Source organism: Ovis canadensis, chromosome 3, assembly GCF_042477335.2.
Source record: "Ovis canadensis isolate MfBH-ARS-UI-01 breed Bighorn chromosome 3, ARS-UI_OviCan_v2, whole genome shotgun sequence".
In the NCBI taxonomy this organism is placed as follows: domain Eukaryota; kingdom Metazoa; phylum Chordata; class Mammalia; order Artiodactyla; family Bovidae; genus Ovis; species Ovis canadensis.
In genome coordinates, this window is record NC_091247.1 from 22,501 (window position 1) to 37,768 (window position 15,268).

General features: G+C 55.3%; 1 protein-coding gene and 1 pseudogene across 1 annotated transcript in view; one reads left to right on the top strand and one right to left on the bottom strand.

Annotated features, from left to right (window-relative positions):
* Positions 1-1,127: 1,127 nt before the first annotated feature.
* LOC138438003 (ubiquitin-conjugating enzyme E2 N-like) lies at positions 1,128-1,556 on the top strand (annotated as a pseudogene).
* A 4,790-nt stretch (positions 1,557-6,346) lies between these two features.
* Positions 6,347-15,268, bottom strand: part of CACNA1B (calcium voltage-gated channel subunit alpha1 B) — a 213,547-nt gene continuing 204,625 nt past the window's right edge. Inside the window, exons 42-47 of the mRNA XM_069579582.1 lie at positions 14,712-14,839; positions 11,829-11,964; positions 11,564-11,680; positions 10,199-10,406; positions 9,715-9,965; positions 6,347-9,368 (exon numbers count right to left, since the gene is read on the bottom strand). Of these exons, the coding sequence (XP_069435683.1) occupies positions 8,832-9,368; positions 9,715-9,965; positions 10,199-10,406; positions 11,564-11,680; positions 11,829-11,964; positions 14,712-14,839 (1,377 nt within the window). The 3' untranslated portion in view covers positions 6,347-8,831. The remainder of the gene's footprint in view (positions 9,369-9,714; positions 9,966-10,198; positions 10,407-11,563; positions 11,681-11,828; positions 11,965-14,711; positions 14,840-15,268) is intronic.

Sequence of the window (15,268 nt, forward strand, 5' to 3'; positions counted from 1 at the left end):
TCCAGATGTGAGTCAGACCATAAAGAATGCTGAAGAGAAAGGTGCAACAGAGGATGAGATGGTTGCATGGCAACACTGACTCAATGGACACAAGTTTGAGCAAATTCCATGAGAATGTGAAAGACAGGGATGCCTGGCATGCATCCGTCCACGGAATTGCAAGGAGCTGGCTATAAATGAGCAACTGAACACCAACAACACTTAGCTGGAAACTGTACAGAATGAAATTACTGTCGATGCAAACTTTAAAACTTAAACCAACTTACTCAAAAATTTTTATAGACAAATTTTAAATGCAAAACTATTCAAATTTATAGATTTTGTCATACAGATCATGAGCGTTGAGTTTTAACACAACACAAAAAGACAATCCACAAATAAAGAGCAAAGAATTGCATGGACTTTATAAAATTTAAGATTTCTACTCTGTGAAAAGCCATATTCAGAAAATCAAATTACAAGCCACAAAGTGGAAGAAAAAAATTCTGCAAACACACAGCTAATAAAGACTCTGCCTCAAATATGCAAAGAACTCTAACACAAACAACCCCATTAAAAACAGGCAGAGATATGAACAAACACCTGGCCAAAGATATACACGTAGTATACAAAAATATACTGAACAGCATACACAAGTAGGCAATTACAAATTAATACAAGGAGATACCCCTGTGCACCTATTAGGACTCTTGTGCTTTGTTTATCTTGAAATCTTGTGGCTGGGCCAATAATAAAAACTGACACAAGACAGATCAAAAGAGGTAACAGAAACAAATGCAATTCCTGCACACAGAGGTCTCATAGAAATGAAACCTAAGTAGTCAAAACAGGCAGGAAAAAGCGCTCACATATGGAATGATGTCAAAGGAAACAGGAGCCAAAGGAAAAGAAATATCAACACCCAAAACATAATAAATTAAGCAACCAAATACGATAGTGCTGGATTATAACCAAAGGCTTAACCTAACTATCCAAGTATCCACACTAGTAAAAATTAATGGCTGCACAGGTATTTTATCAATGAGATTGGATAGAACCCTTTTATTCAGGAAAATTCCAGAGAGTTGATGGGATTAAATTGAAATCTCAGGAGATGAGACCAGAGGCCAAGCCAGGGATCTGACTAAATGGCTGGGCTGCCCTGCAGGATTATCAGGAATCCCAGCCTTTGCTGGCAGAACTACATGAAAGCAATGCCCATTATTTTCATGGAGTCATTGCTGACCCTCAGGAATCCCCCTGAGGAAGGGACTTTTAAAGTTGAATTATTCCTTCCAGAAAAATACCCAATGGCAGCGCTTAAAGTAGATTCCATGACCCAAAATTATCACCCTAGTGTAGACACGTTGGGAAGAATCTGTTCAGATATTCGGAGAGACAAGTGGCCCCCAGCACTGCAGCTCCACACAGTTCTGCTGTTGCTCCAGGCTTTGTTAAGCGCTCCCAGTGCAGTGATCCATTAGTGAAGATGGAGCAGGGCAGTGGGAGACCAACGGAGCCCAAGCCGCACAGACAGCTGAGCACAGACTGGACTATACGCCGTGAACAGTGTTTAAACTGACCCGATCATCAAGTGCCTCACTTCTCCTGTTGTGCCAAGATTTCTTTTTTTTTTTTTTTTTTGGCATTTAATGAACACAGAAGCATTACAGAATAAAAACCTAGACATCCTCAGTCTTTTGGTGATTAAATGTACATCAGCAAATCTATGTCTTGTCCTGACACACGGTTGTAAAGCATGAATAGAGCCTAGAGGTATCATATGGATTGTTGCAAAACATTTAAAAGCAGTGGCCCCTCTCTGCTTCTATTCATTTCCCCTGTCATAGTGTAAGTACAAAGCACTGGAAATGAACTGGGCTTCCCAGCTGGTGCTAGTCATAAATGACCCACCTGCGAATGCAAGAGACTTAAGAGCCTAGAGTTTGATTCCTGGGTTTGGAAGATCCCTGGAGGAGGGCATGGCAACCCACTCCAATTTTCTTGCCTGGAGAATCCCATAGACAGAGGAACTTGGTGGGCTATAGTGCATAGGGTTGCAAAGGGCTGGACACAGCTGAAGCGACTTCACACGCACGCGCTGCAAGTGACATAGCTGTCAGGGTCAGCTGCAGCAGTGTGCGTGCTGTCTTTACTTTAGTGTCTTTTTTTTTGTCAAGGGGAAGGTCATTTTATTTCCATTTTACGGGCTCCTTTCCACATTTTTATGGTGCTCGAGGTTCATTTGTTAAAAGCAGCTAACCAGTTCTTTAGAATACGCTCTCTAGCTTCATTTTGATGTCATAGGCGGACAAGTTTGATTGTTTGAACCAAAATGGGAACACAAACGTCAAAGCCATTGTGACCCTGCTGCCAAGCGTAGGGCCTCCCTCCAAGAAAAAGCTTGTGACCATTTTCATGGCCTATTTGGAAACTTCTGTAAACCTCATGTTGTAGCAAAATATTTTTCGCTTTTCTATTTCTAAAATAAATAGATAGATAGAAATCTCATATGCAGGAGGATTTTAAATACATGATAGACACATTCAGCCATCCATCAAGGGAGTGGAGCTACAAGCCCTCTCCTGAAGTGTGGGCTCCACATAGTGACTTTCTCCTATGAAGGGCACTGAAAAAGGAAAGTCTAAGAAACTGTCAAGGACAAGGAAAGTTAGAGAGTCCTGATGACTACATATCATGTGGTACCATGGATGGAAGCCTGGGACAGAAAAAGCTTGAATGAAAGTGTGGGTCACAGTCGTGTTCAACTCTTTGCGACCCCCACCAGGCTCCTCTGTCCATGGAATTCTCCAGGCAAGAATACTGGAGTGGGTTGCCATTCCCTTCTCCAGGAGATCATCCCTACCCAGGGATCAAACTCACATCTGCATTGCAGGCGGATTCTTTACCGTCTGAGCCACTAGGGATGCCCATAGTAAGGTATCACTATTTGTTCATTAGTTGTAAGAATTAGATTAAAAAAATTAAAAAGAGGAGAAAATAAAAATCAAACAAGAGAAACCTATGGTCTCACAATGGCAACCGAGAGGAAATGAGTGATTTGCCAGTGAAAACACACACTGACATGATGAGCTCTAAAATACAGGAGACACAGACCAACTAACCCCCCACTGGTTCTCCTCTCATTATTCTGGGATTTTATGCTCCTGGGACAGGGAAGGGGCAGAACACCTCCAAACAGCAGGTGTCTGGCAGGCCCCCTGAGATCTCAGCCCACCCAGTGTCTGCACCCCCCCCCAGATGTGCCCCCACCCAGTGCAGACACCATGCGGAGGGAGACTCAGAGAGTACGGATTCCTGTGAGTCAGCGAGGACTTTTCTGATCCCTAGGGACTGGACATGCTTCCGAAGTAAAACAATTAAATATATTTTAAATGGTAGAAATAAAGTAGTATTGGGGGGGGGGTTCTTTTTTTTACAATTTTTTTTTATTTTTTTATTATTATTATTTTTTTAATTTTAAAAGCTTAAAGTCGTATTTTTAAGTGGCAAGTTTAAGAGCGGGCTGAGACCTGGCAGGTCAAGACACTCACACTCTCACAGCGTGACCTGCTGTCTCTCCAACCCTTTGTCCTGCTAGATGACTCTGGGGGGCCCCATTCACAGGCACGCTTTCACTCACTGTCTCTGGGGCCTCCAGCAACTCCAGGCTGACACCACTCACCGTCCATGCTACTAGAAAAGGTTTCTCCTGCCCTTGTGCTCCGTGGACAGCTATGGCTTTGAATGCCATTGGTCTAACTTGGGTCATATTATCATCTTTGAACCCATCAGAGCACCCAGAGGATGGAACCTAGGATTGTCTAAATGTGGATTATATGGCCATCTTCAAGGTGGGTGGAACGTGGGGTCAGCTCTCTGAAAACACTCATAGTAGAAGCAGGTGAGAAGTTCCCTAGGGAGAGCTGAGGCTCCGGGCTTTGACTCAGGAACACGCTGGCTCAAGGAAAGCAGCAGCCTCCACATCACTGACAGCCCTGGAGCAGCAGTGGGACGCGAGGGCCACGGGAGGAGGGCTGACTGAGGGTCCAGAGCTGCGGCCACCCGTCCAGTGCCCTTGTGGTCGGCCCTTCCATGACAGCAAGAAGCCCTCCACTTGCAAAAGGCACAGGCCTCTCTCACGTCCCTTTTGGTGGGCGCCTGGGAGCCACACCTGCCCCCGGCCGCATCGCCCACCCAGCCCCCACAAGCAATGCTGCGCCTTCATCCAGTCTCCTCCCTCTCTTACAAAGAGCAGAGACTCCTTGCTCAGTGAAGCAGTCGGAGGCTCAAGGGTTGCTCCATATCACGGAATCCAGGACTGGCAGCTCTCGGAGCCCACATGGGTGCAGGTGGTTCCCCGAGACCAGGCAGCCTCAGCGAGAACCTCCCCTGAGGAGGCACAGCTGCCCCCATATCTTTGAGTCGTGATGAGTATGAGTATCAAAATCTGTGACACCTGGCAGGCCAAAGGATTGCAGGGCCATGGTCTGCTGGACGGTTGTTGTGAACGAGGACACACAAATGTTTAGAGTGCTATTGCCTCTCTTGGCAGGCTACAAGGCTGTGAGAGGGAGACCCTTTTCTCAGCCACATGGATGTTGGACACTGAAACATCCCGACGGCTTGTCCACACTGCCCAGGTAGCTGTTCAATGGCCCAGAAGCACGGTCAGCTCGGTAACTGGCTACAAAGGCTTGACAGGGACCAGGATCACCTGAGCAGGCAGGCCACAGTTGACTGAACGGTCAGAGGTCAAGGCTGCCCTGAGACTTGACGTCCACTGACGCCCACTCCAATGGGGCACGGGACGCCTGGGGCCTCAGAAGGGCCCCGCCAGCACTCGGGAGGCGGCACCTGAGGGCTGCTCAGTCACTGCAGCGAGTTCTGTGTGAGCTCCCACGTGACCACGGAGTGCCCTCGGCCGGGCCGCGCTGGGCCTGGTGCTGTCCAGCCCGAGTGCGGCAGGCACCGCCCTCCCCAGGCCACACGGTGGGAGGAAACCCTGTGGACAATACCAACCTGCTGAGGCCCTAACAGCCGCTGACCCAGGCTGAGCTGGACTTGACACTGTCGGCGACCAGAACAGACATTTCATTCTTCTGCCCCAGATTTCAGGACTCAGAAGTAGACGACCAGCGCTCCAGGTCAACCCCACCTCCACAAGCAACCCAGGGAAAGTCCTGTTCATCCCAGAGGCCTCAGAGTTATGGAGGAGAGGGAAAGGGGGCCTGGGCCAGTTATGCCTAACCCCAACATTGTTACAGCAACTCAAACACCCACATCTCGACCATTAACCCTAACACTAACCCTCTAAACCCACCCTCCTACCTCTACACCTAAACCCTAATACTCCTTAATCCCTTACCCCAAGATACTGGACTGAACCCCGAAAACCCCAACCCTGACCCTGACTCAGACCATCTAACCCTAAACCTAACCCCAACCCTGACCCCAACCCTGACCCTGACTCAGACCATCTAACCTAACCTGACCCTAACCCTAACCCTGACCCTGACCCTGACTCAGACCATCTACCCTAACCCCTGACCTCTAACATACATCCTTCCACTCTGGCTCCCCAAAACCTCCTCCTCTTACTGTTCCCTCTAATTCTGTCCCTGACCTCCAAACCCTGATCCTGACCCTACCTTCTAACCTTGAGCACTGAGCCTGAATCTCTGAACCTTACACTATCCCTAACCCTAACCTCGGACCTGACCATTGTCCTACACCGCCCTTGACTCTAAACACAGGCCCATATCAGAACAGGCTAAAAATCTGAACCCTGCTCCAATCCCTTTTCCCAGCATAATCAGAACCTTAATGTTTATTTTTCTGTGAACCTAACACTGCTCATGTATGTCTTTTCTAAATGAACTCTAAACTGAACAAAATCTTAATTTTTACACCCACATAACCCTATATTGTTAGTGGTCATATGGACAAACCCTTTGCCTATACCTAACCCTAAACCCTAACTCTTAACCCTAACTCTCTCAAACCTAACTCAAATCTAACACTGTCACTCTGACCTCTAACCACTAATGTAGCTAACCCTAACCCCAAACCTCAGCCAATGCCTGCTCATCCCCAACCTGAACCTACACACCACTATATTCCTAACCCTAAAAGATAACCACATCCCCTCTAAGGCCTAACCCTGGCTCTCCCAGCCACAGGCCTACCTTGATCCCCACCCCGAAGCTGAGCTAACCCTTGCATCTTAACCAGGCCCAGAGCAAGCTGAAGAGGTTTCAGCCTCTTCTGAGCTCTGCTCGCTGCGCACTCAGCCACATGCCCACAGGGACAGCTCGTGTGTCTGCCTCCACAGCCCCTGCATACATCATCCAGCAGCATGGTGGGGTTTTGTTTTTCATTTTTTGCTAAGTTTTATTTTAATCCAAGGACTTTGCTTCATACAAAATGTCATTGTAGAAACAACAGCAGAATCCAAAGTGTGGCTGATAAATATTCCTCAGGCAGCAAACTAGTCGGTCACAGAGTTTTTTTAAAAGTGAGTCCCAGCTGTGTTGCATGGTCGGGAATTCTCTTTTTTTTTAACACTGTTCTTAAATATAAAGTTTTGCAACAAACCTTTGATTTATATCAAATATAATTAAAAATTAACAAAGGAATACATTGTATCAAAAAGTACGAAGATATCCATTTCATGCACATACTGGAATATATGTATATATGTCTATATTTTACGTGCACACATAACTGGTTCAAACTACAGCCACTGCTTGACTGGTTCCAGGTGCAGACAACTGGCGGATGCATTTCAGATTTGGCAACTCGCTATGAGACTTTGAGGGGAATGTGATAGCTGAGAAGAGACAGCACAGAAACAAAACACAGAGTTGGGAAAACAAGACACAGTGTCCCCCGCACTCGCTGTAATCTTACCACTTCCATGGTCTGGAAGGGTCCAGACAGACCAGCAAAGCTGTGTGGGACTAGCAAAGTGGATTCTCTGCCCAGTATGGCCTGGGGAAGCAGCTATGGTTCAGCACAGAATGAATACATTCAAAATAACATGGGCTGGGGGACCAGAGACGGAGCATCAGTACCAAGATGCACATCCTTCCGCTTTGCAACCGGAGCCAGTGACCACATGCACAGTCGGCGATTCTGGCTTTCGCTGTATTCCAGTGGAGTAAAATACTCTGTTATCTTAAAGTTTCAGAGTGTTGTGCCTTCGAGTAAGGAAATTCTAAAAAATGGTTTGGTCACAATCATGCTGAAACCCTAGAACAGGTGGCGGTCTTGTGTGTTTTATCTCTGTTAAACGTGTGTCTTTTGTTGCATAGCCCTATGGGTTAATGGCATCCACTCACTGGGACACACAGACACGCACACACACATCACACACCAAGCTTCTTCAGGAGAATCACGGGGTGAAAGCCAATGAGAACACTCAAACGATCCAGCAGAAACCCTCTCACACTTCAAAACGCAGAGCACATGCCCGGATCGGCTCAGCTCGATGCTCCCTTTGTTCGCGAAGCAGAGGGTCTCCCGGTGTGTTATGGACCACATCCTCACTGCGGTCTCCGTTTTGAACGTGGCCCTGAAGCTGGAGCTCCTTACGCTGCCTGCTTTCCCCTGTCTCATGCCAGAGCCAGTGGGGGCTCAGACGCCCAGCGCAGCAGCCACAGCCGAGCTGCTCCTGCACCCGATCTCCAGCCACGGTTCAGCGTGGTTCCCATCTGCCCTCGTCTGCTCGGACCTGGGCACCTCTGCCCCTACTGTGCCACCTCCCCCTCCGCACCAGCCTCCCCCCAGGGAGCCTTCTGGGGAAAGAAACTCGCACAGCTACGGAGATTGCACCCTGCCTCCCTGAGAATCGAGTGGAGAGCGGACTGATCGCCCACACGGGCCTCTCTCCACACGCCCTGCAGCCTCTCCACTGGTCTGAGGAAAAGGGGCAACAGCCACTTCATCCCAGCTACGACCAATCTCCTGGGTGTTTTCTGCATGTTCTCCAGTACGTCCGCCTTCTACTCAGCTGCTGTTTGGAATAGTCTCCACAAAGCCCGCTTGTGGTGATGGGCCCCTGGGAGCCTGTGTGAGGGGCTCGGAGGTCAGGCACTTGGTCGAGAGCAGCGGGAGCTGGGTGGTCCTGTTGGCCGCTTGTACTGGACACAGAGCATCTCCTCGAGCAAGCCAGGAACACACATCCTGAAAGGCTGAGCTCCTCCTACAGGCTGGATGCTTCACAGCTATGGTACTGTTCCCTTCCCCATTATTCTGGTTGGTTAGTTTTGACTGAGCACATAGAGTCGACAGAAGAGTGAAGGGCGTTGCGACTGAACACCGAAGCCAACACCGGGAATGCCGTCCAGGTTCGGCCCTGCGAGGGCTGGCTGTCGGGAGAGGGCCGTGTCTGCGCACGTTTCCAGTGCTTTCTGCCACTTCAGGCATGAAGGGCGCCCGGACTGTTGGTGTGAGGGTGCTGACGAGACCTGCTCCGGTCACCGCTGACTGTCCTGAGGTCTCACCTGCTCCTCTGTTCCACACATTTGGATAAAAGATGATCCCTATGAGAGTCAGACTTCCTACGGAACGGTCCCAGCACACACCCTGGATGCTGGGTTCTTCACCGGGTCCCCCTCAGCACACACAGCCACGTCCTGTGTGGGGTCTGTGCCGAGACCCAGGGAGGCAGCGTGGGAGGGGTAGAGAGGGAGCAACCTCCCTCTACTAACCGCTCGTCCCACTGGAGGAGGAGAGACGGGGCAGGCCCTCCTCCCAGGGCTGCTGCCCACCTCGGTGCCCCGAGCGCCCCCGGGGCCCAGCACGGATGATAAAACTCATCACCTGGACGCGCCCGCCGGGCGGTGCGGCTAGCACCAGTGGTCTTGGTCAGGGTGGTGGTAGCTGTGCCGCCCCCGGCCGCCCCCGCCCGAGCTGAGCCCCAGAGTGCAGTGGTAGCCGTTGGGCACCCGGCGGAGGGGGTGGGACTGCGAGGTCAGGGAGGACACATAGGAAGTCCGGGAGGAGCGGCCTGAGTTGGTGGCCACAGCCTCCTCGAAGGTGAGCGTGTCCTCAGGCTGGGTGCGGGCTGCAGCCTCGCTGTCCAGACGCTGCCCCAGGTAAGGGTCGGAGCCAATCCGGGAGCTGGGGGCCAGGGGCTGGCTGAGGGGGTCTCTCTGGAGCAGGGCGTTGTGTTCCGAAAGGCCACGGCTAAGCCGGCCGGGGGAAAAGGCAGGGAGGCTGGTCTGAGCCCCGGCAAAGTGGACAGGCGAGGAGTTAGCTGTTTTATAGGTGATGCTGGGACGGGGGGTCAGCGGGGTCTGGGGGAGCTGCCTCCGCCCGCCGCGGCCAGGGGTGCTAGCACCAGATGTTGACAGCAGGGGGCTCCCGTTCACGGAGCCACTACCCTGCAAGAAAACGGGACAGAGCAAACCCGAATCAAAGGGCTGGGAGCGCAGGTGGGTGAGATGCACGCGGGCGGCCCCAGGAGGGTGGGAGGGCAGTGCCAGCAGGGGCTGGGCACGCACAGGGCCAGGGAGGAGGAGAGCACAGCCCAGCCCATCTCAGGCGGGCAGGGGAGAAAGAAGGCACTGGGGAGCAGGAGGGCCAAGGCCCCGCCAGGCAGGATGGGCAAGCCAGGAAGCCAGGAGCAGGCTCTGGCCTGGGAACCAGGACAGGAGAGAGCTCCCTCCCGGGGCCCGAGGGAATGGGGTGCGGGTGGGAGCATGGGGGGGACTCCCGGGGCCCACATACCTGTCTCGGGGGTCCTGGCTCCTGCCCGGCAGTGGGCGACGTGGGATGGCTGCTGAGAGAGGGCTTGGGCTGTGGGGGCTCACGGCCCCCAAAGCGGTCACAGGAGTAGAAGCGCTGCTTCTCGGAGGAAGAGGAGGAAGGCTGCCTTCGCTCCTGGGACCGGCCCCGCTCCTGCCTGCGCTCCCGCCGGCAGCCTGCTGCCCCATCCCCTGGGGGCGGCGGGGGGCCCGGCCCCGCGCTGCTGTAGGGTGCTGGCCAGGGGAGAATGGAAGTCAGCCGAGTGGCTGGGGTCGGGGGAACACAGACCTTACCCAGGCCTGGTTCCTCAGGGCCAGCAGGGTTCCCAGGGAAAGGTGGGAGGTGGTCCTGTCTCCACACTCAGGGTTGCCCATGGGGTCATGAGTTACAGAAGGGAAGAAGATCTCACAGGGATTCTTGGACCCCAACTGGAGCCACCACCCCTCGAGAGCCCCCTCGCACGCACCGCCATCTGTGTCTGCAGACAGGCTGGGCCCCTTCTCCAGGGACTTCTGCTTCCGGTCCCTGCGGCGGTGGCAGCGGTGGTGGTGGTGGGGGGCGGCCTGGCTGGATGGAGCACGGCCCAGGGCCGCGTTGCACAGATGAGCCATGTGGGGCCTCTGGGGTGCCAGTGTGGAGATGGAGCGCTTCATGGGGCTGGCATCTGGGGGTGGCTGTGGGCGGGGACATGGGTGGGCTCACAGCCTGAGAGTGGGGTCCAGCCTCCAGGCAGCAGCCATGCCGTGGGGGCTGGCGGACCACAGGACACATCCCATTGGGAGGAATGGGCCTGGGGCTCCATCCCTGAAGCAGGGCTATCTCCCCAGACAGGGCAGGCTGAGCCCCCAGGAGGGTGGGGATGGGGGAAGGATCGGGCCTAGGAGGGCCTGGCCTGGGGAGGACCACGGGGGGTCTGGGGTTCAGGGACCATGAGGCCTTCCCCTCTCCCTGGAATACTCTTCCCCACCTGAGATCCACCCTTTCTTCAAAAGCACCCTTTGCACAAGTTGCCATTCATGTGTCTGTCTTTCCCAGGCCAGGTGAGGCCCAGGTGGCCTCTGGGCCTCAAATTCCCTACAGGACAGGGAAGGTGCTGGGAAGAGGGGCTGCGGGCCTGGCTGGAAGGGCCCCAGATGGGACCCAGGGCTGCCCTGGCAGCCGTGGCCGACCACTCTGCCAGCCCTCTGTCCCTCCAGGACTGTGAAGCTGCTCCTCCAGGGCTGAGACCAAGACCCGTGGAAACATACTCACCCGCAGCCACCGTCAAGGCCAAGCGCCATGGAGGGAGAAGAGGCGCCAACGTGGCACCAAGGGGAGGTGGCCAGGCCAGGAGCGCACTGAGCAGTGGGCAGAGATGGGCCGGGAGGGGCTGGAAGAGGCGTGCTCTGCCTAGGGACTCAGCCCACAGTGCACAGCCTCAACCCAGGGGCTTCCCTTCCAGGCTGTCCAGTGTCCCAGAGAAAGAACAGGGCCACCCCCTGAAAGGGGACAGGGTGGCTGCAGGAGGCATTGATTTCTGGGGGAGGGGCAGGGCGCGGTGGGGGAGAGGTGTGTCCCAGAGAGGGGGAAAGGCTAGGTCAGGGCCACGGGGCCACCTGTGGGCTGCAGGCCTTGGTGCCCAGGCAGGCGCTGAGCACAATGGGCAGTGAGGACTCTAGATGGCCTGACAACACCTCCAGAGGGTTTCCAGCGGGGCTGAGGGTGTCCTGGACACAGTGCATGTGGGAAGCTTCACCCCAGCAAAGCCCGCCCATGGGATGCAAGCTCCTCCATGCCAGGTCTCCTCACCTCCAACCCCCTCCCACAGCCCCAGCCCTCCCAGACCACCCACCTGAGTCTCTGCTGCCAGGCGGGGCATGGAGGCCGCTCGGCCCTGGCTCTCCAGCCCGGGTTGGGGCTCCCCGTCAGGGCCTCTCAGGGCCATGCTCTGCATCTGGACGTCCACAGCCTGGGGGTACAGCAGCCCCCCAGTCACACCCACCCCATCCCACTCTCACTTCCCCCACCTCCCAGCCTCAGCCCGCACGCTGCTCTCACCCGCGCTCACCCACTCTCACCCAACCCCCACCTCGGCCCCCAGCCCTGAGAGCTCTCACCGGTTTTCCTGTCTGCACCACCGGGATCTCTGTGGAGTGGCCATGCTCCAGGGGTGTCCTCACCTCGCAGGGTACCTCCTGGGTCCTCTGAGTGCCCCAGGAGACAGACTCCTTGATGCCGCCCTCTTGGGTTTGTCTATGGAGGACAGGGGATCATCCTGTTGGCCCGGAAGCCCACGGGCAATAGAACCTGGCTCCCACCCAGAACTAGGCTCCACCCTGCCAGGAACCTCCACCTTGACCCTGTTCTGGGCTAAAGGAGCCCAGAGGGATGAGACCCCTTGCGCGCGGCTGCTCCCAAGTGGAGGCACAGCAATAGCCTCACCAGGAGGGACAGGCACAGTGGGCCCCTCCATGGCTCAGAGTGGACGGGCAGAGAGGGGACCCTGGCAAGGGGCAGCTGGCCGACACAGGGCTCACCTGTGTGCTGGACGCGGAGATCGTCCACAACAAGGACAAGGCCACACGCACACACGCAGAGGCACCCAGCCTGTGCGGCAGCTCACCAGCCCTGACAGCCAGGGCCGCCCCTACTCCCCGATCTGAGCTTTTCCACCCTGAGGTCACCTTTGGCGAGACTGCCTCTGGACGCCCTCCCAGCACACGCAAACTGCCTGCCTGCCCTCACCCTCTCAGTGTTTCAGTATGTCTCCCACACGGCCCAGCATTTGCCTGGGTTTCTGCTTGCTCTCGCGTTCAATGAAGCATCACATACATTCTCTGTCACCCAGGTTGAGTGGTAACAATCACACTCTGAGCTTGGAGGTGAAGCCTGATCACCTCAGCCGGCCACACGAATGACCTGACCCACCATCGCTGGGGTTTCTGAGAACACCCTTCCTCTTCCCAGGTTGCAAGCACCTCCCCTGTGCGGTGCGTCTGGGGCTGCTGCAGCCTCGGGAGAGGCTGACCCCGAGGGGAGCACAGCCAGCAGGACAGACGCTGGCCCCAAGGCCTAGTCGCCCTGAGGCCACACCACGCTGAGGCCAGGCAGGCGCTGCTACCACCCGTCAGAGGGCTCAACAAATGCCCCCAGTGCCTGGCCCCCATAGACTGGGCCCTCTCTCGCATGCAACAAAAAGCAGTGGGAACTTATAGTGCAGACGTTATAACCACGGGGAAAGTGACACTCATTCTCCTGAACCGAAAGCTCAGCTCAGATCAATCTACAAAGACACTGCCCCACCCCATCCCCTCCGACACACACATGTACACTCAGGATCCACTGTTTAAGTGCGCAGATGAGATCTTAACCAATATGGAGAAGGGCCACTGTCCCCGGGGCCCACGGGCACTCTTCTGGAGCATGGTTTTCCTCTGGGAGTTCCCACTCGTGCTCAGGTTCTCCCGGTGTCCTACGGCGTGCCCACCTCTGGGCTGGGCCTTGCACCACCACCGCCTGCCCCCATGCCCCCAGCTTGGGCCTGGCACATGACTTGCCGCGGCCAGCAGGGCACAGGGGGAGGCCTGAGCGCCTGTGGCCTGCACTTCCCCTCGGGCTGCTCTCTGGCCCTGCAGTGCAGATGCGCCCAGGACCCAGCCGCCTGACCGGGGACCAGGTCTGCCGCACTGCCGGGTGGGCTCCCTGAACATGGCAGTTTGTTCCTCAGCAAAAGCCACATGGCTGCCAGCCCGGGAACCCGAACTCGGGTTCAAACAAGTATCCAAAACATGCACAGGAGAAGAAGCTGGGAGCCCTCGCCATGCCTGCTGCTGACCTTGCTGCTCTCCAGGACAGCAGACGGGTGTGAGGCCCACCCTCGGCCCCTGCCAGTGAGGCAGAGCACATCTTGTTTGGGCTCAACAAATGAGATGCTTTGGCCAACGGGATATTAGCAGATGTAGGACCCCTGGCCTGGAGGGCAGCTGAGAGTCTTGCCCTCTGGTGCAGTTCAGCCTGGCACCGCCTTCTGCCCCTCGGCCAGAGTCCCATGGTGATTGCTATTCTATATCACTTGGTTTTGCAGTCATTACCAAGAATTACTGAGGCTCAGTACCAAGAGTTACATGACATGGCAGGATCTTACCAATTTGGCTACAAAATGCAGACATCAAATGGAGGGACACCCTTGGTGGTCAAGTGGCTAAGACTCTGAGGTCCTGAAGCAGAGGGCCTAAGTTCAATCCCTGGCTGGGGAGCGAGATCCCCCGTGACACAGTGAAGAATCTGCATGCCGCAGCTAAGACGCAGCGTGAGTCGTGCTCCGCTGCTCAGGTGTGTCTGACTCTTTGCAACCCTATGGACTTGAGGGTCTTCCCAACCCAGGGATGCAACCCATGTCCCCTGCACTGGCATGACTCTTCACCACAACTCGACATGGGATACCCGAGACCTCGCACAGCCAGACAATTATATCTGCACATATAGGACCGAAATGGGGATCTGAGGGGGAAAGTCTCTTAAAGAAAGGTGAAAACACTAAATGGCCATTACCAAACAGTGGTGAGAAGCTGAAGTGGAAACAAAAGCTTCTTAATGGTCTGCAGGCAACAAAGGCCAGTGAGCTAGCAGAGGGGAGCCTCCACCTGACAGAGAAACAGGAGCACACAGCGGGAGGCACAGCTGGGACACCCGGCTGTCTCACCCAGGCGCCCCCGGGGCCGGAAGAGCACCTGCCTGTTGCTATAGGAGTGAGCTTCAGACCAACCACAGAACCAGCTCTGGTGGCCGCCTGGACCAGCTGGACCCACAGTAAAGCCACCTGGTGGCAGTGGGTGCGGGTGGGTGGCGATAAGACCCGAGGGCTCCCTGTCCTGGATCGCTGCCGCAAGGAGCCCCGCGCACCCCGGCTGGACGCCAGAGCAGCAGGGGGGAGAGCAGGTGGAGTCCGAGGAGCCCTGCCCTCCTCCCGTCCCCACCCTGCACCTGCCGGCGGCACTCACACTGCCCCACCGTTGCTGAGGGAGGCCGAGCTCTTCTGCCGAAGGAAAACACGGGCTCCTCGGAGCACAGCCGGCTGAGTCTGCTCCAGCGTGGCCTTCAGGGGGTGGAACAGGGACACGGGGCCCATCTGCAGAAGGACATGGGGAGGGGTCTCTGAGGCCTGGCAGGCACAGTGGACAAGGGCGCCACCATGTTCAGCCACCTGCCTGGACCCCCCAGCGTGGGAAGGGGATCCCTGGGCCTGCCCGGTGCCCATCAGGAAGCCCTTCCCAACTCTCCTGTAAGTGACTTTAGGAGAGTCCTTTCATTTCTTTGGGCCTCAGCTTCCCTTCCTACACAGTTCGGGGACTGGACATCATCATCAACTTGGACTGCCTGGCAGAGACCACTAGAGTTGAAGGTTGAGAAGAATTCAGATATTTCGTGGCTGGGGTGTGGGCACCAGCCACCTCACATGGCCAGGGATGGATGTCCTGTAAGCTCTGGACACCAGACAACTTTAGAGATGAGAGTCTACACACGCTCGCTCAAGGTCTGGGCTGTGATGAAGCCGTCA